The sequence below is a fragment of the Diplotaxodon limnothrissa genome, linkage group LG3 (genome assembly GCF_057381915.1).
Source record: "Diplotaxodon limnothrissa isolate DT_005_m linkage group LG3, D_limnothrissa_male_GT1.1, whole genome shotgun sequence".
NCBI classification, from domain to species: domain Eukaryota; kingdom Metazoa; phylum Chordata; class Actinopteri; order Cichliformes; family Cichlidae; genus Diplotaxodon; species Diplotaxodon limnothrissa.
This window is the reverse complement of record NC_140598.1, coordinates 18,391,379-18,413,614: the sequence shown is the minus strand read 5'-3', so window position 1 is coordinate 18,413,614 and position 22,236 is coordinate 18,391,379. Positions and strand designations below refer to the sequence as shown.

Sequence of the window (22,236 nt, the reverse complement as noted above, 5' to 3'; positions counted from 1 at the left end):
TGGGGGTGCCTACTGGGGTCAGCGGGGGAGCTGCAGATAAGGAGCGGACCACCTCCTTATCTGCAGTAGCAGGGAGGCCCCGCATCCCAGACCCCAATCCGACGGCCAGCACCTCCTCCCAGCCCCCCAGCCCTGACGGCTAACAGAACCGGGGTGAGTGAAGACCCCAAACCTCCCTACGCCTGCTCATATGTAGTGTTGCTGTGTGCTGTTCTAAAGTGCATTTAAAACTCAGGAGAGCATGGTACTAGCTTCCTCTCAGAGAGCAGCACGGCTCCTCCCGAAAACCCTCAGTGTCTATATGAATTTAAAATTGAGGGTAGGGCACCAGCGCCAGAGGTGGGTTGGAATACGCCGACCATCCTCTGGATGCTGTAAAACGTGCCCACCCCCAAGGCCCTATATGTATGTGTTATGTGAGAGTGTGAGTAATGTGGGTGTCTAGGTTGCAGAATAAAATTGAGGCACAGGCGGCCAGAAGGGGACAGAGGGGGAGTGCCTCCCCTGCACCCTGGTGACATACCTGCACCCCAAGCCCTGCGTGTGTGGGTGGGTGTAGTAGAGCGGGAATAGGGAGGCAGCTGAGGATGGGGAGGGAGGAAAGGGAGGGGCAAGCGGCCCCTCCCTGGGGCCAGCTCCCCCGCTGACCCCAGTAGGCACCCCCACACTCTGGAACCCACCAGGGCAAGGGGGCCCAGGCCCATCCGGACTGGGGCCTGCAGCAGCAGCACCGCCCAGCCCCACCCGACTCCACCCCAGAGAAAACTGCACCCACCCCATCATCCAATCATCTCCCAAACTACAAAAGACAATAGACACCCAGGTTGAGTTCATTCTCTACCTCTCCTATATCTCTCCCCCACCTGCAGAGTGAGCTCCTGTAGAGAGGAGACCACCTGCAAAGATATGACAACCTCCCCACCAGTTAGAGAGCCCCTTAGTTGGGCCGATGCACCAGAGGACCACTGCACTGGGGCTGAGCCCCCCTGCACCCACCCGCCCACAGCTCCGGCGACACAACAGCCAGGACCCAAGCCCCCAAGGCCCCAAGGCCCCGCCAGCACCCCAGACCGGGGGCGGAGCCCCCCCAGACCCCCAAGCCTCCACGCCCATCCCGGACCCACCCAGGGGCAGCCAGGCTACCAGGCCGGTAACCAGTGTCCGCCAGCACAGACCCTCCCCCATCTCCGCTGTACGCAGCCACATGGAAAACACCATCTAAGAGCCACCAGAGCTCCTAACCAGGTCCTGGCCACATCCCCTGGGTTAGGCCCTCCAAGGAAACATCCCTAGGGACTCCCCAGATGCCCTAAGGCCGTCCCTACCCCATATCAACCACAATAGCAAAGGCAGGACCAAACCATGACCCACCCAGCCCCACTAGGTGATGAAGCCAATCAAAGGAGCCCACAGGGATTGATCAAATGTGATGGCAGAGGCTGTATCAAGACTGATGTGATCTATTAGATGGTTTTTATATTGGTTAGAATTAAGATTATTTTTATTTTTCCAGTTAATGAGGACCATTTTTTTGGCAATGCATAGGGCCGTAAAAACAACGTGGGCTGTGTTTATTTCTTCAGTGACCTTATCCAAGTTGCCCAGCAAGCATACTAAAGGGGAGGCTGGAATGTTACATTTCAGACACTTTGATAAATCTTCACATATCTCACGCCAAAACTTCTGAACTGGACAGAACCAAAGAGTGGGGATGTAATTGTCCGGTGTATTTGCTGTGCAGTGTGAGCAGTTGTTGGAAGGCGTATAGCCCATCTTGAACATCCTATGACCAGTATAGTGCACTCTGTGTAATATTGTGTATTGTATTAATTGCAAACTGGGATTTCTGATCCATTGAATGTCACGGCATGTTGGCTGGTGACTGACACCCAGCCTCTGGGGAGGCCCTTGAGGGAGCAACTGTCTCTGACATGGCCAGCTTAAGAGAACCAGCAGATATTGTGGTGAAGTGTGTTCAAATTCAAATTCAGATTTTTATTTGTCACGTACACAGTCATACACAGTACGATATGTAGTGAAATGCCTGGACAACTGCTCGTGACCTAAAGAAAACAAAAAAGGAAAAGGCTATGAATAAGATAGGAAATAAATATGAAAAATTAAAAAGGGTAAATTTAACTAGGAAGGAATAAAATATAAATTAAGGTTAAAAATGAAATAACTGTACAACACAAATTAGAATGAAGGGTAAATTTAACTGGGAAAGAATAAGATAAAATATATAAATTAAAGTTGAAAATAAAATAACTGTACAACAAAATACACAATATAGAACTATATAAGAATGTATGAAGAAATATAAATAAATATATACACAATAACAGCAGCTGTACAAGTATTAACTGGAAATGAAGAATATAATGTCCAGTGTTTTGCAATCCACATTATGTCTTGTGTCTTCCCTGCTTTGAATGAGACAGTGAGGATGGTGGCTGAGTAAATGAGCAGGCAGACAGCCAAACTGGTGGTGACAGAGCAATAGGCAGCGAAGCGGCTACAGACTGACCTACAGGTAGTGGAGATGACTGAACTGAGGGCAGCGCGGCTGCTGACTGAACTGAAGGCAGCGCGGCTGCTGACTGAACTGAGGGCAGCGCTACAGGCCTGGCATTTGACTGGGATGGAAGTGAGGATGGGACAATGGAGCGGACACGGTCATAAACATGGAACGAGGGTTCAGAACAGGCAGTCTTAGAAGCTGTGGCCATGGGTGAGAAATCATTGTTATCCTCAGTAGAAACACAAAAAATTGCCCCAGAAACCACAGTCACCAAAACAGAGTCAACAAAAGTGTCCCTTTCACTCACCACAGCCGGCTGCTCTGACATTTTGAACTCCGGCTGTGGGGTGCCGCACCGGCGGCGCGAACGTCGCTTCCTCCGTGGAGACGGCTCCGATGGGCCGGGTAACTCCTCATCCGGCGGTACGGACGGCACGTCCTCCATTGAAGCGAGTGGGCGAGCAGTAGCGGCGGAGGGGGTGTAGGTGAAGCTCGTGGAGAACGAAATTCTGCACGAGCGGATGCAGAGAGTCCAATAGCCAGGGATAACTGGAAATAAGGTGTTGTAGGTTGGCTTCCAACGAGTAAAGAGAGGCTTCTCCCTCATGCTCTAACAACTGGTAAATCAATTTAGAAGCAGAGTCGATAACGGCCTCCTGAAGCTCCCTAGGTGGGGTGCCGCTGGATCCATATCTGGCTGGTCCGTACTGTCACAGCGAGTGAGATAAGCCGTGTAAAAATAATAAATGAGGATCCAATTGCAGGCAGTCGTGAAGATGTAAAGGTGGTTTATTGAATAAATGGCAAAGGAAAAATGGCAAACGAAGACAAACTAAACTATACTGGAAAACAACTAAACTACAGAGCACAAACCTGAATAAGAATGAGCAGAGGAGAATGACGATGGACAGCAGGGAGAACACACGGGTGAGACATGGTGGATACACAGACAGACCAGCAACTACAATGACAGAGGACACGACTTAAATACACAGAGAAACACAGGGGAATTACACACAGGTGGTGGACACAGCTGGGAATAATCAACAAGACGAGACAGAGGTAAAACTGAACATACTCACATGAGACGCAGACCTTCACAATAAAACAGGAACAAAAAAAACCATCACACTAAGACGCAGACTCAACATAGAGAGACAGACAGAAAATGACACATGGAACTAAACTAAACCTGCAAAAACATGACAACTCAAAATACTGGGTCAACCTGACCCAGAACCGTGACATTGAAAGGTTTTTAAGCATATCTGAAACCAAAGGTTTGGGTCTAAGCTGATCGATAAATCTGCTTCCCATTTTTCAATAGGCAGGGATATTGATTCATCTATTTTAGAAAGTGTTCTGTATATTTTAGACAATAATTTGGGGGGTTTTAGACTAAAAAATTGGACCACACTTGGTGGTGTTTGTAATTCAGCTTCCCTGGGATTAAATTTCTTTTTTACTATGGATTTAATCTGGTCTATAAAGATATATAGATGCTGGTCTATAAAACTCTGAATGGTTTAGGACCAAAATACATCAGTGACCTCCTGACCCAACCTTCCAGATCCCTCAGGTCATCTGGATCCAGTCTTTTGTCGGTTCCCAGAGTCAGAACCAGACACGGAGAAGCTGCATTCAGCTTTTATGCTCCTTATATCTGGTGGGGAAAGGTGGGGAAAGAATGAAAAGATAAACCCTTTTCAACCTTATTCCCTTGCCGGTCGTGCGATCTAACTTTACAACCGCACAGCAAGTACGAACCATAGCTGGTGTTATCCGTGTACTTTTGCTCTTTCGCTAGCGCTTTGTTCGGCCCAGAAACATGGCGCCTCAACCAAAAATCCTGGCCACGCCCCCTCTCGTGACATCACGCTCCAAAGCCCTATTAGGCTAATCGTTGTGTCACTTCCGGTATTTCAGACAAACCCTTTCCCTCAAGGATTTTTAATTTGTTGTGGGGTTTTTGTATTTTGTTGTGGGGATTTTGTAATTTGTTGTGGTTTTTTTTTTAATTTGTTGCGGTTTTTTAATTTGTTGCGATTTGCACTTCCCAGCCACCGTAATAAGGAGTATTGGACGATAGCTTGAAATAAATACCGTCATCTAAAAGATAGCCATCATCTAAAAGATATTGCCCGGCAGACTCCCCCGGCACAACATCGCCTGCCGGCAAAGATATCGTCAACATCTTGGAGTCAATCGATAAGCGATTGTCCAGTTTTGATGTGAGGCTGTCCCTGGTGGAGATCTTACACCGGGAATTTAAATCTCTAAAAGAATCCCTGGAGTTCAGCCAGCAGCAGGTGGAAACACTTGCTGCGGAAAACGCCACGCTACGGGACTCGGTCAAATCTCTAACCGAAAATGTGACCCAATTAAACATAGAAAATAAAAAAATAAAAGAGACCGTTATGGATTTACAAGCCCGTAGCATGAGAGATAATCTTGCGTCACATCGGGGCTCCGAAGACAGGAAGCGGGAGACCACGTCCTATTGTAGCCAAATTCGGCCACTTCAAGCAGAAGGAACAGGTGAAGAGTCGCGGCAGAGAGCTGAAAGGAACGGATTTCAGCGTGAACGATCAGTTCCCCAGAGAGATCCTGGAACGACGCAAGGTCCTGTTCCCAGTCCGACATAGTTTTATCCAGAAAGGCTCCCGGGCTGTCATCGCCGTGGACCGGCTCTACGTGGACGGACAGCTCTACCGCGACCCCGGCACCACTCCATGGCTGTATTGACCGCACATCAGATAAGAATCCGCTACACTATTCTCTTCACTCACTCTCTTGTATTAACTTTTGTTTAACTATGTAATATCAGTTTGCTAATTTAGTATAACGTCACCGTCACTCTCCGCCAACGCTTTAATTGGAATGTTTCCGTTTTTATTTCTTTTTCCCTCTCTCTCTCTCTCTCTCGTCGCGCACCTTGCTCTTTGGTTTATTTGCTTCTCTTTTCTATCACTATGTCGATCACCTGTTTCCCTATCCATCCACACGCGACACTATTTCTACATGCTCACTCTGCACAATCACGCACACACATGCGTTTAAAGGCAACACATTTACAACAGCCACACAGCGCACACAGATATAGGACACACACACACATTTGCTCATTTTAGTTATTATGCACACACATAGTCAGACCTATGGAGCTTCTTGCCGCGCATTTTCTTCTCTTTACTTCTCTTTAAAAAAAAGAAAAAAAAAGATGTGTTTCCATTCTCCTCACCCGTCTAAGCGAGACACACAGCGTACATCATTGGCCACAAACACACAACTATGGGCATGCTAAGATTTGTCACATGGAATGTGCATGGAGCTTGCTCTAGGGGAAAAAAGGTTAAAAATACTTAACCAACTTAAAACATTACAGGCAGACGTTTTATTACAAGAGACCCACAGACCTCTTAGAGGTTCGAATGAACTTAAAACACCTGAGTTTCCTAACGTGTTCTCAGCCTGTTATAATTCTAGACAAAGAGGAGCAGCAATTCTAATACATAAAAATATTAATCTCACAGTACTCGATACAGTTATAGATCCAGAGGGCAGATTCCTAATCGTCAAACTATCTATACTTAACCAAAAGCTAGGTATTGTAAGTATATATGGTCCAAATGTTGATGACCCCTCATTCTTCCACGTTTTTTTCAGTGCACTCTCTGAACACTTAGATGGTACACTTGTTCTTGGAGGCGACCTCAACCTTGGACTAAATGAAGAAATGGATAGGCTCAATACATCGGGAACTCAGCGTAATTGGCAGTCCACAAATATAATCAAACAGTATATGAGTGACTTTGGTCTTTGCGATGCATGGCGCTCTCTTCACCCCACCAGTAAGGAATATACTTTTTTCTCACATGTCCATCACTCCTACTCTCGTCTGGATTATTTTTGGTCAGCAGCTCACTGCTGAGTAACATTTCAGACACTGAGATTCATCCTATAGCTGTCAGCCATCATGCTCCTGTATCTTTAACACTAATACAGATGAATAATACTACACCAAGAAAAAACTGGAGATTTAATACATCACTGCTCAAAGACCAAGAGTTTATCAAATACTTTAAAAAAGAGTGGACTCTATATTTAGGCTTTAATGACATTCCTGGAACATCAGCATCTGTCCTCTGGGAAGCAGGGAAAGCCGTGATGAGAGGTAAAATAATCCCTTTCTCATCACATAAGAAAGAAGAAAACAAAAACATTCAGGAACTAGAGAAAAACATCAAATCCTTAGAAAAAGCCTATGTGTCACACCAAGATCAAGAAATATTAAACAAAATACGCAAGACAAAACTAGAATTAAATGAAATTATTAATAAAAAGACTAAATTCTTAGTACAAAGACTTCGCCTGCAAAATTATGAACACGGTAACAAATCCGGACAATTTCTTGCTAACCAGTTAAAAATCAAACTATATGTGCTGTTAAAGATTTATCTGGGATGTTAGATTTGTATTGTTGATTGTCATTTATGCTTAGAAATATTTACTTATATATGCTTAGAGTTTTGTAATTAGTTGTAGATTGGTAGAGGTTTTGATCCTTGATAGTCTGCAAACTTTGTGTGTATTAGACAGCACTTTGGGAGCATGAGAGGTCATACCGTGTCTTATTGTTTTATGGTAGGATTAACGTAGTTGCGTCTGTTCTAGTCTAAGTGCTCTTTGTTTAGATGAACTGCAGGACTTCCTCACCGTGTTATCTAGGATGAACCATCTAGGGTGAGGGGGAGGCTACCCTCTTCCTGACCAAGGATGTTTGACCCTTTGATCAGCAGTCCACACACACACACACACACACACACACACACACACACACACACACACACACACACAGGCAAGGTACTCTTTGTGTATGTAGACGTCATATGTTAATGAACTTATGCATATTCATGTAACCTCAATAAAAGGACAGTGATATGGGAGAACGGACGAGACCAACTGGAGTCAAGCGGTTGTCCGGTTCTCTCCCGTGCACGAGAAACATGAAGAAGCTTGCCTACTTGTGTCTTGCTTTGCAGTGTAATTATATTGTCTTCAACGTTCCAGCGGATGGGTTCAAGCTACAAACCTATCATTAATTGGTCCTTCGAGCCGGATCCCTGGAATCGCATTCACCGAGGGGAGGAGAGGCACGCTGAAAGTCTGACGTCAGCCAGGAAGTTCCTGTGGATTCGCTGTATGTCTTTTCTCCTCGATGAATGGCGATTGGCGGGATTCGAGGCTGATATTACACGCTAAGCAACACCGAGTAAGTTTAGAGTCCAACTCTATAACTGTACGTCTTCGCCGCTCAGTGGGGCGTTGTTCGTGGCCGCTCAGTGGGGCTAAAATTCGCCGTCTAAGTGGGGCGATGTACAAGGCCGCTCAGTGGGGTTTTTTGTACAGAAGCATTAAGTCGCAGAGTTGCGCAGTTCGAACTTTTTTTGGTTCGCCGTCTTAGTGGGGCGAAATACAGACCGCTGTGTGGGGTACTGTAGTGAGTTCTCCACCGCTCAGTGGGGTGTTGAGAAGTTCCGCGGGGTCCAGATTGTGCTGGACAGTAGGCCTATTTTGTGTTGTTGTCATTGTCGTCGTCGTTGTTGTTGTTGTGTGTGCGGAGCAGAACATGTGGTCTGTGACACCGACTGTTGTTGTTATCATGGGTTTCTAAGCAACCAAGAGTGAGTCGGAGGGAGACAGACGTTTGTGCTGGACTTTGCTCCTGGCAGCACAAAGTATTTATGTAAAAAAGAGAGGGAGCGACGGCTCCACAGCTGCGCGGGTTCACGCGAGCGCGGTCACGCGGGTTTCGCGCGGACCTGAGCCGTGCGGTTAATCGCAGGCTTAAAAATGGAAGAGATTAAAATGTTAGTAGTTTTCAGAAAACACACCAGCCTTGGAGAGCTGTGGAGAAGGCCAGCCCACATCAGCAGCACTTAAGATATGCTCTGGTGAATGGCTTTCCCCCCACCCCTTGCTGACACAATGTTTATTCTTTAGCTTGCCCTGATCGACAGCAGCCTGTGTGCCAGACCATAGATTTAATTGAGGTGGATAGTTGTTAAAAGTAATCTACATTAAGCTTGTGGTTGCTTAAATTCAGTACGATGACATGTGAGGTGAAGTGATATAGGTAAATATTTAAACTCATGAAGTGCATAGAGGCACTTGACCTGTGTGAAAGACTGTCGTCTTGTTATGAGCCATTGTTGAGATATAGAGCACATCTGTGAAAACAACTAATATGCTCAACCCTGTATGAAACATCTAAAAATACATGATGGAGAAGCTGTGTTGAATATGTAAGTGTAAGACTTTGCCACTGTTGGCAGAGCATGCAACTACTGTGTGATGTCGCGTTGCAGTTTTGTTTTTGTTTTTTGAGCTGATGAGCAAGCTACACATTATCAGATCAAGAGCTGTCTGAGAACTACTCAAAGAGAGGGAAACAGAGAGTGTGCAGCGTTTCCATGAGCAGTTTTTCTGCACTTTGACTCGTGTGTGTGTGTGTAGCATCAGCATCATGTTTTTGTTTATTTGTTTTGTTGGATTAAAAATAATTAAATAAACTGGTGATCATGCTTATGGATCACCATGGCACATATCTCCAGCCATATGGTTTATTTATGCAGATGAAAAAGTGAGTGTGAATGTGTCTGACATCACAGTGTTTTTGTGCACTGTGCAAAAGTGATTGCCTCTGATTGTGAGTGAGAGCGGTGATTTTGCAGACCACCAGCTATTGTGAAGAAAAAAAAAAGAGTGAAAAAGAGACAAATTACTACATTGTAGACGAAGAGAAATAATCATAGGAAAAAGGTTTTGTGTTGATCAGCCGAAAAACAACTACAATGTCATTTTCTGCTTTTAAGAAAGGATTGTTCACACAAACACAGAGAGAGAGAGAGAGAGAGATGTGTGTTGATTAAGCAGTGATGATAATAATGAACATGTTTTAGTTTGTCACTTTCAGGTGAAAAGCAGACCTGTATCAATTTTCCACATGCAACAGTCGGAAGAAAGTTATAGTTTAACATCATTGGAAACATGCAGGCCAAGTTTCTGGCTGACTTATTTACAGTGCCATGTGTTTCTCAACCTCACAAGCGAGCTCACTCCTCCCTGAAGATAAGGAATGCAGCTCCAAAGCAATAACATGATAAAGAGACAGCAGCAAGTCCTGAGCACAAAAAGTCCCAGCAAAGCAGCAGCAATGTGGATAAACAGCAGCAGAAGAAGAAAGCAAACCCATCTTCCTGTCTGATTGGTTGAATTTCACGGAGGGGCGAGCAAGATGGCAGCGTGAAGAGGAGTTTTTGTTTGAGTTCTCAGCACGAGACACTTATTTGACGTCTTTCTGGCCTTCGGGACTTTTTTGGAGATCAGCGCGCTAAACTTGCTGGATCTGAGGCCAGGGTCTGCGGCGGCAGCATGTTGAAATGCTCAAAAAGGACTGAGTGACTCGGGCAAGCCACATGCGGCTAGCGACATGAAAGAAATGGACCCTTCATGATGCGTTCAACGTGCCAGCGCTGTGGTGGGAAAGGCTCCATCATAAACACGCCCTGCGCCCTGCGCCGAGGTTCAGGCCAAGAAGAAGAAGACGATGACTTCCAAGCCCAAGAAGGTCGGCCTCAGCGTGGGCGAGCTGATTGTGAAAGCCGTGGTCGCTTCCAAGGAGCGCAACGGCCTGTCTGTGGCCGCTCTCAAGAAGGCTCTGGCTGCCGGAGGCTACGATGTGGACAAGAACAAGGCCCGTGTCAAGACCGCCATCAAGAGCCTGGTGGCGAAGGGCACTCTGGTGCAGACCAAGGGCACCAGGACCTCCGGATCCTTCAAGATGAACAAGGCTACTGAGAGCAAAGCCAAGAAGCCCGCCGCGGCCAAAGCCAAGAAACCGGCAGCAGCTGCTAAGAAGTCGCCCAAGAAGGCAGCAGCAGCACTTCAGCTACTAGACAGGACAAAGCTGAAGGAGAACTGCCGGGACTGTTGAAGTGGGAGAGGACAAAAGAGTGAGAGGACAACAGAGTGAGAAGACTAGGTGAGAACACATAGGAATTATTTAATGTGGGAAATCAAAATTTGGGTTAGCAAACCTGGGGAAAAGAAAACTGACTGCTTAAGTTGGAAAATTGAGACGGAGTCTGAAACATTGCGAAAATAGAAACATATACAAAATCACACACACACAAGCAGAACATGCATTAACCCTACTAACAATTCCAAACACAAAATGACTCATGAAGACTCATAGCACATTAGTTAAGAAATGATTAAACAATAGTAGAGAAGTGTGTAGGAAAGGCAGCTTTAAGAACATGCTCTGCTGGAGATGCAGCTCCACAGACATGCATTAGACCTGCCTAATAACACAAACCCATGCAATGAAAATTAGCTTGTTATCTTTCATCAGTGTTAAAATAGTGTCAATTTAGCAGACACTTGTTATTAAATACTGAATTTATCCAATGCAAAATTGACTCTCCAGGTTGCAGGACAACAGTTTAACTTTTGTGGGAAAAAAGATCCTGGTTTGACCAACCAGTGATCAGACAATAAATTTAGTTGTTAAAATGGTAAATTGGGAGAAGCTTCCTGCTTGATTGATGCAGCACATGTAATTTACTGTATGAGGGAAATTGTCTTTTGTGATACTATTTTGAACATGCTTTTCTGTCGTCCTGTCAACTTAGTGGGTTAATAGCTGATATGCAAATTAGTTGATCGGTTTTAGATTAATGAAAGGTGACTGAATTCTAGTATGAGTGAATGAGATGTGTTGGAGTTGTTGTGTGTTGAGTGGAGACTCTAAAACACTGAGTTTCCTGTTTTGATGTGCGAGTGAATCCTGTATTTAGATACACAACTCTGAATACATCAGAACAAACGTCTTTTGTGAAGTGCATGACAGCATGTCACATGTTTTATGATGAAGGGAAAAAGGAAAAATTGAATAAAATAGATCTGTGGCTTAAATGAGTGAAGAGCACAGACCGGGTGATTAAACTCATAGCTAATATGACATTAGGGTTATGTTGTGTGTTGTGCAGTTGATGGTTGGTTTGGAGTGAATCTAGCTGATGATTCTTCTCCTGTTGTGAAGTTGATGAGGAGTTTGTGTCATGACTTAACAAGGCCTTTTTATTTTGATACTTTCACAGTGCACTGAGAGTTTGGTTTGATAATCTCTGTTATTTTTTATTTTTCATTTTTGAACAAGCACTGATTTTTGCTTGTGAATTTCTTTTCTTTGAGCAGATCTGCAAGTCGGGAATTAAAAGCGTTACACGTCGTCAAGAAAATTGTTGCAAGTGGGTTTCTCCACATTTAAAATGGGTTCAGGAGGAAGCCACTTATTTGGGACAATTAGGAAATGAGAGTCCCCCCCCAAAAAGGATTCAACGAGGAAATCCAGTCTAAATTATTTTTCTTTTTGAAATAACGTCGTTTTGCTGAGCGTGGAAACGAATGCGATGATAATTTCCACAATTAGCAAAAGAAGGAACCACTGAGTGAATGAGTAAGAATTTTAAAATAACTGACTGACTGAACATGATTGTGTGAAGCTAACCCCCACCTGACAAAGGTGCAGATGAACCCATGTGTTTCCTTTTACAGGAGCAGAAAGATGACAGCAACACTCGAGGTTGCATGATGATTTAACCTTTTAAATGCCATTTTCTGTGTCTGTGCATTTATCAGGTGTGTTATTCATAGGCTTGTGTTGCTCACAGAGATAACTGTGACAAAGTATGCATACGCCTGCGCAAGCGCTAATATTTGCATTTTCTTTTCTTACAGCATGCCAGTTCTTCATGTGAATTGATGATGCGATTTATACCAGGACAACTGGTTGATGTTTTTTCCTACTACAGGATTTCTGGGTTTATGTGTGAGGAAAACTGTGTTTACAGGTTATGAGTGGTGATGCTGTTGCATTGTGTTGATGGGAAAATGTGAAGGTTACTTTGATAATGTGAATAACATGTGTGAAATTTCCTGTGTTGAGAACTGGTGTTACTTCTTTCCACAGCTAGGGTTGACTTTATGGTGTTTTTATGGCACCTCTGGAACCTGTTGACCTGTGTCTGACCTCTGTCTGACTACAGTCAATGTGTATTGCTAATGTTAGTTTCTTTGAGAATGCTGTGGAAGATTCAGCTGAAACGGACAAGTGACATGAGTAAAACAAATAAGAGATACAGTGTTTCTGGGATAGTTTGATATGGGCTCATTAGCTGGCCACTTTTGAGCCCATAGTAATATATAAGTGGAGTGACTTTGCTTAAGAGCAGTCACCGATTACATTAATGTTGCCTGAGTACATGGGATGATCCATGTCTGAGGCGACTTATGAAAATAATTGTAGTTTACTGATTTGAGAAAACCTGCACATGACACTTGTCTTGCTGATGTTGAATGCTTCTTGTCCTTATGATACAATTGTTTACAGGTATGAAGTTTGATTTTACTTCCGGATTTTGTTTTCCAGGCCATGATGGTGTGTATGCAGGCTCCTGGGAGAGCCAGGTGTTAAGCAAACTTAATATGCAAAGCACACTAACATTTTCATTGCAGGATTATAGGTCCAGGGTGGTGCTGCTCCAGGGGAGGAGATGCCCTGATGTTGCCTGGGATATGATCTAGCTAATCTTTTTCTTTAAGACAGGAATCCAGGTTTGGTGAGTTGACGCATGGGTGTGTCCATGCGTCAAGAGGAGGGGTCCAAGGATTAACATTAAACAATGTTTTTTATTATTGTTGCAGTGATTTGTGTGATTAGCCGTTTTATTTACAAATATTAAACCTATGCAAGTGGTGCACCCATGTTCAGATGAGGCTTTGATGGCCTATAAGTGAAGTTCACTGAACTAAAGAATGTGGTTTGATGATTGTTGACATACTCTCCAAATAGTTTGTCTTCCTAGCAAGGAAATACAGGTGCAGCAGTAATCTCCTGAGAAATCTTCAGAGGCCCAGTGAGAAGCGCATAGCTGACAGGACCAGGCAGTGGTTGAGGTCAAAGATCAAGCTGGTTGGGGCCCATCATGAAATCAGACCTTGGAGCCACAGCAAGGACCATGAAACTGCCTGCAAAATAGAGGAGAGGATCGTCCACAAGATGGGAGAGAGGCTTCAGGAGGATCAGAGATCATCTTCAGCACAGCAGACATCACACAGAGAGCTGTGCTACTAAGCTTCCAGGGAATCAAGAGGAGACTTCCCACAGCAAGATTTTAAATACAATGAAAGATTCAATATTGACGCTGAGGAAGACGACTAAGGTGTACGACGTGCTCTGCCTTAAACCTTCAGCAGCGTTGGAACATAAACACTCAGGGGATGAGGAGCGTGCCAAGCTCCATCGACAGCGTAGAAGGAGTTCGAGGATGACATCATGATTCTGTGAAAAGCACAGGAACCAGAAGCTATGGTGGTGATAACAGCAGTTTCCTATGAACATCACCTAACGCTGTGCCACTGTACTGTGCATACGATGACACTCTGAAGGCTGCTGGGATCATAATAGCAGTAAGACAACCCTGCACCCTTTCCACAGAGGTGTTTTCTGCAGAGTATGGACAATGAAGGAGTCATAAATATCCCCCTCACAGGACGAAGGCCTGAAGTGAGGTAATGGGAGGCCATAAAACCAGAGTGCTGAGAGGTCTGCAGCTTTGGAAATAGTTGAGAACCATGTTGACAAACAACAAAACCAACTGGTATGTTTGAATGTTTATTCTACATACATTTGGACTCTGGTCCTATGGACAACGATGGAAACAACTGGAAGAGACATTCATGACGCCCTGCAGAACTCAAACCACTCTGCAGAGAGACATGTGATGTGCACACCTGGAGGAAGCATTACCAAGCTGAGATGTTTTTGAAAATGTTACTTTTTTATTTTCACTATTAAATTAACAATTTCTTTGTTTGCTCGTAAGATGCAGTTTGCCATGAGATGAGCTCAATGAATGGGATAACTGCTAATACATTTGTTGAACTGTGTACCTTTTCAGTAATTTAGGGTGATTTGACATATGCTGAGTATAAAAATGTTTGCATTGAAACTGTCAGACATGAGGTATTCATACCTGGGAACTTTTCAGGCATAAAGGTCAAAAAGGGGGGAAATGTTAGATTTGTATTGTTGATTGTCATTTATGCTTAGAAATATTTACTTATATATGCTTAGAGTTTTGTAATTAGTTGTAGATTGGTAGAGGTTTTGATCCTTGATAGTCTGCAAACTTTGTGTGTATTAGACAGCACTTTGGGAGCATGAGAGGTCATACCGTGTCTTATTGTTTTATGGTAGGATTAACGTAGTTGCGTCTGTTCTAGTCTAAGTGCTCTTTGTTTAGATGAACTGCAGGACTTCCTCACCGTGTTATCTAGGATGAACCATCTAGGGTGAGGGGGAGGCTACCCTCTTCCTGACCAAGGATGTTTGACCCTTTGATCAGCAGTCCACACACACACACACACACACACACACACACACACACACACAGGCAAGGTACTCTTTGTGTATGTAGACGTCATATGTTAATGAACTTATGCATATTCATGTAACCTCAATAAAAGGACAGTGATACGGGAGAACGGACGAGAGCTACTGGAGTCAAGCGGTTGTCCGGTTCTCTCCCGTGCACGAGAAACATGAAGAAGCTTGCCTACTTGTGTCTTGCTTTGCAGTGTAATTATATTGTCTTCAACGTTCCAGCGGATGGGTTCAAGCTACAAACCTATCAGGGAACACAATATATGATCCTAAAAAAATAAACAAAATTTTTAGTGATTTCTATGAAACTTCATATACACCACAAATAAACCCATCTAAAAACGAAATTGATCAATTTCTCTTCAACATAACTCTTCCAAAATTATTAGACACCCAAGCAATGGCACTGGATTCACCACTGATGCCAGGTGAACTCCAGGAAGCCCTGATAAGTATGCCCAATAATAAGGCTCCAGGTCCAGACGGCTTTCCAAAAGATTTTTACAAAGAATTCTGGACAATTCTGGCACCAGTTTTTCACAGGATGTTGCAGGAAATCAAGGAAAATGGTAGACTACCACCAAATATGAACTCTGCAAATATCAGTCTCTTACTAAAACCAGGCAAAGATCTTGTATTTCCTTCAAGACAATTCTCATTCTAAAGAATTCTGCTCATGTTTACTAGCTGCTTGATTTATTGGTGACTTTAAATCATTAAACTCTAAATTGTAGATTTCAAATTCTAATTTCTTTTGATCCTTTAATCCTTGTGCATAGGTTTTTAAGATGTACGATTTATATTTGAAGTTGAAAATAAAATATAATTAATTAAACATGTTTGTGGTTGTTACAGTAAAAAAACAACTTTTTTTCTACTCAGAGTTTATGGGGTTTTTTTGTCTGATTTTAGATCAGTTGTGTTAATACAGTATGTCAAAATGAAAAAGAATAACAGTAAATTCAGACATGTGCGGTTGTGCTGAAAAGAATGATACCAAACAAGGCAAAGTAAATAGTTTTTAAAGGTGAAATGTAGAGGAAACATCAAAAGCAGTCAAAAAAGGCTGATTATACCCTGGACCCCAGAGGGTTACCCACTGTTAATTTTTAAATATTGTAACTCAGTTACAAACTCAGCTACTTTGTTAAAGAAGTAACTACTAAGTATAACTAATTACTTTTTGAAAGTAACTTGGCCAACACTGCTGATGCTGACCTCTCCCAGTTTGAGTTCTGACTCACTGTCCAATCAAAGCTCTTTGTTTCTCTCCTCACTTTCTTCTAGCAAAGTTTAAGAACGGCTCATGTTGGACCATCTTGATCACATCACTATAAATTTGTCAGTAATTTTGTCTCCAGTTTTATTTATATTGTGCCAAATCAAAACCTCAAGCTCCAGAAAGAAAACCTGAAGACTAATCCACTGTGGGCTGTGTTTGGGAGGCCTGTGCTGTCTGAGCATGATGCTGGATACTGGTTAACTTTCACCTGTGTTTATCTAGGACAGCTTTTATTGTGGAGGCGCCTCCTGTCAGAGTGGTACAGCTTCCTGTTGAGAGTCTCCTGAGAGGAGGGTGAGGTCCGAGGCAGTGAGGAGCTCTAAACGGGACTGTGAGGATGAAAATGAGGCTGCTGTCTGTGATCCTGCTGCACGGTAAGAAGAATTTCCAACCTCTGATCCAGCACACACACTGAAGGAGCTGCTTTTTCAGTGTGTGTGTCTCCTTTACACACAGAGATGTTTGCAGGGTGTCAGGATGTGTGTTCAGCCTTTCTTTGCTTGAACTTTTTGAAAGTTTCTAAAATAACGCAGGTGTGGTGGACAGGGGGGTTGTTCCTCTGGGTTTCTTACCTGGATCAGAGTGTGTGTTAATAACTCTAAACTCTGTTAGAGAGTCTGCAAACTTTGAGCTCATCCACATGTAAATGCTCGTTTAGAGCAGTGAGCACAGCGTTTGGAAAAACTTCTTAAAGAGAGAAGGTTGTCATAAACTCTGCTTTTTTATAAAGTCTTTATGCATCAGAGCTGTGTGCCTTTATTTGGCTTCATGCTACATGTGCTTTGTTACCGTTTAACAGGCTTTATTGATCAGCACCTTCCTGTGACAGTGCTGGAGATCGATTTTGTGCATTTTATGTAAAAAGACTTTTTATTTTTTGTTTTTCCAATGGAAAGTCTGCACGTTCATGTGGACACAAGCCTGTTCATGATACAAGTCAGGGTGATGTGGGGGAGGGATTGACAGTTTCTAATATAAAGGACACAGAAAGAGAAAGAGAAGGATGAGACCGTTACACTGATAATCCAGACGACTCTCCACTAGTCTGTACTTGTCAAAACTGGCATCTTACACCATGAAACTGTTCTTACACTGTTGTTTTATAACCTGTTCAAAACACTGACATGAGTCCCCTATCAGATAAGATCATTAGTAACCTTCACTGTTTCTGTGCTGTGATGAAACCTGACTGAAACTCTTCCAATAAGCCATTCCTCTGCAGATGATCAGTTAGCTGTTTGACAACTACTCTTTGATATAAAAGGACGGTTGGATACTGGCGTATAATTGGCTAAGACTGCTGGGTCTAGATTCTTTGTCGTGGTTCTGTTTTTTGTTTTTTAATTGATGGTTCTTAGTTATTTTTGCAACTCTGTGATTTCCTAGCCTTTAGGTTTTTTTCTCCTTGCCTCCCTTGTGTTCCTTGTGTAGTGCCATTATGATACTTAATTCTACCAAATCAATGTTTATCCTTAGCCAGCAGTGTCAGGGATCCCTCAATGCTGCCTCGGGTCCACTATTCCTCAGTCTGTAATGATAGAGCTATCCTCTGAAAGCTCTGTGCAGTGACCACCCCCCACTTCCGCACTTCTATCTGCTGTATCACCAATAATGATTCAAATTATAAAGTAAAGGAGTTATTAACAGCTTTTTCAAATTTTATATATATATATATATATATTTCCTCGACATCATTATCATGTTAGCCAAGAGGAGTCTAATCTGTCACTATGCCTTTTCACTAAGAGATGAGGAGTTTCATGATGGCGCTGTCTGTGATGACAGGAGAGGAATGATTTATGATGGTCTGTTTTACGTCTCATGTCTTATCAGACTTAGTTTAAAGCACTGCTTGCCTTACTTGTGCAGACAGAGCCCCAAACTTTGTACACCATGGTACATCGCTACCACTCCATCCAAACACCAGGTATTTTCTTACCTGTGTTAGAAAATACTCCAGTAAAAGATGAAGCACTGAAGAAACTTCTTTACTCAATAAAAGTAAAAAAGTACAGACTGTGAAATGAATTTTAAGAAAATAAAAATTAGCTCCTTTAAGAAAAACTTGTAACATCGATTTTTCCAGGAACTGAACCTTTAAATTAATTAACCGTTACTCCCTTTATGCTCGCTCCTCTTCAGCAGGGCTAGCTAGATGCTGAAGTACTGTGACTTATTGCCCCGCCCACTTTTACCACTTAAGCACAGTAACAAAGTATCTGTACTTTGGTAATGCCCACCTCTGTTGATGAATCATGCAGGGTTTATGCATTTATTATTTTTTTTGCACACCCTATAAGAGAATGAAGCTCGTACACCAGGAGTGTCAAACTCCAGGCCTCGAGAGCCTGCAGGTTTTATATCTCACCCTGGGTCAACACACCTGACTCCAATGATTATTTTATTACCAGGCCTCTGGAGAACTTCAAGACATGTTGAGGATGTTTTAGCTATTTAAATCAGCTGTGTTAGATCAAGGACATGTCTAACTCACGAAGGACACTAGGTCTCGAAGCTTGGAGTTCCCCAGCCCTGTAGTACACAGTCACACTTTCTCTGACCTTCAGTGACCTCTGACCTTCAGTGACCTCTGTCCTCCTGTTGCAGGTGTGTGTGTGCTGCATCTCTCTGCACTGACTGTTTCTGCAGGTGAGTAGATGGAAGTGAAAACCATCAGTGAGACTCCAACAAGAACACAAATACATTTAGTCTGTCTGTGTATCTGTCTGCCCTTCAGTCTCTCTGAGTGTAACTCCAGATTACAAGCAGTTCTTCAGTGGTGGTGCTCTAGCGATTCTGTCTTGTGATGATGATGATGAACAAAGAGTTGATGGATGGACAGTGAAGAGGACCAGAGGAGGAGTCACTGAGAGATGTGGAGCAGCTGAAGGCCTTGTTCTTAAAAGTTCTCTGTGTCAACTCAAGTTGCGTAACCCCTCTGATGGAGCTTACTTCTGTGAAAGCTCATCTGGACAGCGTAGTGATGAAGTCAACATCATTGTTTCAGGTACAGATGTTCCAGCTGTGTCTGTATGACTCTGTGTGTTGGTGGAAGTCTGTCTCTGTATCACTCTGTTTGTGTCTCTTTTGGTCAGCTGGTTCCCTGATCCTGGACATCCCTTCATCTCCTGTGTGGACAGGAAGTAATGTGACTCTGCTCTGTGAAAGCAGAGACGGTGAACCGGTGAAGTCTTATTTCTATAAAGATGGGGACATGATTGAACCTGATCCTAAAGAAAATTTGACTCTCACTAATGTTCAGAAGTCTGATGAAGGTCTCTACTCGTGCTCCACTGAGGATCATCCACATACTCATGAAAGCAGGCTGACAGTCAGAGGTCAGTGCAATGATCTTTCTTATTCAACCTCTTTTCCTGGACTTTAGTAGAAATGTCATAGAGATCAATGAAAGGTGGTAGGTTATATCTTACTTTATCGATACATGTTCTCTTAATGTATTCAGGTCACATAAACAGAGCAGCCAGAGAAAATTATCCCATCATTACAAAGGTTGGAATATTAAAGAAGGAACAAAGAAGTCCATCTTCACTGTGGTGGCACAAAACCTCTATTTGACTTTAAAACTCTGCTGGATTCACTAAAGAGACAGGTTGTGACTGACAGATGTGAACATTAGTTTCTTTTCAGGCCCATGTTTCTCTTTCAAGAGGAGAATATTTGAATGAATCACACAAATGTGAGTCACTAAGGTTTAACCGCAGAGAAAAGCACATCTTATAGCTGCTGTGAAAGATGCAGGGAGTCAGTTTGGAATGAGACCATCTCCTCTGCTGATCGGGCCCACCACAGTTGACACACCTGTCCATTGGTATTGTAGGCAGACTTGCAGTCATGTGTGTGAGGACAGTACAGGAGAGGACTCAGGACGCAGCCATGTGGAGCTGCTGTACAGAGAGAATAGTGGATATTTTATTCAAGCAATTTGGCAGAGAATATGCAAAAGTTTAATCAGGCAGAATCCCTCGATCCAATCGTCTGCAGTTGATCCTGATCTAACTCGTTTATTCTATAATGCTGATTTCTGTCTGCGGTCTTGGGATGAGAGAAGAAGATGGGTACGCCCAGACCGTCACTGCACTCCTCTCCATCCTGTGCCTGATAAAGTCCATAAATAAAGACTTTCATGACAGATAGTCTCAGTTTATCCTCAGTGTAACCTGAAGATCCTTTCTTTAGTCTTTCAAGAATTCAGACAGCTCTGTCTTTCAGTGAGGAAGCTTCCAGAGACTACTGGAACTGATGAGCTGACCAGATAATAAACTGACTGAACCATCTTTGTCATTGTTCCTGCAGATCCTCCCACAGATCCTCCTCCTACTGTAAAACCTACCACTACTACCACCACTACTACTACTGCTACTACTACTACTACTACTACTACAACCACAACCACTCGTCGTTCTCCTCGTCGTCGCTCTTCTGGCCCTCCTCTCACAGCCTCCATCATGTCAGGTCTGGTTTCTGTGGTTCTCCTGGTTCTGGTTTGAGTTCTGCTCCTTTGGAGGAAGCTAAAAGGTAACACGTGTGTCAGCTGAGTAACAGAGCACATACATGTGTGTGTTAGGGAAGGTCAAAGGTCACCAGATCTGAGCTGAAATTGCTGATGTTTGTCTCTGAACAGGAAAGTGAGGACGCACTCTGCCTTATGGAGGACCTTCATCCTACTGTCTCTGATTGGCTGCTGTTCTGTGACATCATTGGCCCCTCCTGAAGCTCCAGTAACCAGTATAAAAGGGGGTGTGTCTTCGGAGTGTCAGCTTTGCTGTTGTATCTTTACTGCTGGGCCTGGGATTTTACATGTTTGGTCTTATTATGCAGCACTTTGTGGTTGTTTTTAAAAGTGCTTTTAACCCTTCAAGACCTACCATTGAACCAATTCTGCCAGAGCTTTTCTTTATATTTTTACATGCTGCCATTTTGGGAGCATTTCAAGTTACTGTACACCAATACAACCATTATAGCCCAGATTTTAATAATATGTATGCATTGAGTGCATAGTAATTACATAAATTGCAAAAAAAGTGCATCAAACTACAAAAAAACTGAAAATCGCTTTTTTTTTTGTTAACATATATTTCTAGTTAGAGAAATTTAAGATGCTTATTCCTCAAAACTGTAAATACAAAAAAGTTGCACAAAATAGTTTCCCACCACAGGAAATTTATTTTAAGTGTCTTCATAGTTTTATTTTTGAAGTACGCCAATTTTTATATACTGCAGGAAAAATGAAAATAAGTATTATAATGCAGATTTGCAAAAAAATATTTTATTTTGATGCATATGCTATTTCCAGCAGTAGAATTTGAATTCTAAGCATCCCAGAAACGACACAGAAAGTCATTAAGTCAAACATAACTTTTAAAAACACCAGTATAGGCTTAGAAGGGCCTGATGGTAACAAACTACATTTCCGAAAAAAATGACGTCACTTCTGGTTTCGGGCAGGTCACGGCGGATATGCGATTGTTTGCGCTGATGAACGTAGGAAGTGTTACGAACAGCTGATCGGATCGGCAAAGCGTGTTTCTGGGATATTATGTTTTTGTTGCTGCAAGTGCTTTTTATGCAGTTTTTGCAAAGCTATAGGACAAGCTGATGGCATAAGATGTAAGTACAACTCCTCCGGTTTCATATGCAAAAAAATTATTGCACTAGCTTACGTGGTTGCAGAGCTACCGGGATTTAAAAATAGTTATGCAAAACGGAGCGTGCCCCCTCTGACTGGCTTTAAAGGGTTAAGTAAAATATTTTGGGATGTTTAAATGTTTTCCTGCAGCTCTGCAATGACTTGTATTTTCAGACATGACAGCTGTGACTGTGTGTGTATTACACAGGTTTTGCGCTGTAATAATAAACTATTAAAGGTTCTCACCACAAACTGTCACGGTCCTGGGTCTCCTG

The 22,236-nt window shown here is 43.1% G+C and overlaps 1 protein-coding gene across 1 annotated transcript; it reads left to right on the top strand.

The window, feature by feature from the left end:
• The first annotated feature begins 16,651 nt into the window (after nt 1-16,651).
• Nucleotides 16,652-20,822, top strand: LOC146634772 (uncharacterized). Its single transcript, XM_085343395.1, has 5 exons — nt 16,652-16,688; nt 18,922-18,963; nt 19,052-19,321; nt 19,410-19,652; nt 20,641-20,822. The coding sequence occupies exons 1-5, from the start codon at nt 16,652-16,654 to the stop codon at nt 20,820-20,822; spliced, it is 774 nt and encodes a 257-aa protein (XP_085199521.1).
• The last annotated feature ends 1,414 nt before the right edge of the window (nt 20,823-22,236 follow it).

Coding starts and splice junctions, on each gene's coding strand:
- LOC146634772 (XM_085343395.1), top strand. CDS start 16,652: ATGAAAATGAGGCTGCTGTCTGTGATCCTGCTGCACG. Junction 18,964..19,051: donor TGCACTGACTGTTTCTGCAG/GTGAGTAGATGG, acceptor TCTGCCCTTCAG/TCTCTCTGAGTGTAACTCCA. Junction 19,322..19,409: donor AGTCAACATCATTGTTTCAG/GTACAGATGTTC, acceptor TCTTTTGGTCAG/CTGGTTCCCTGATCCTGGAC.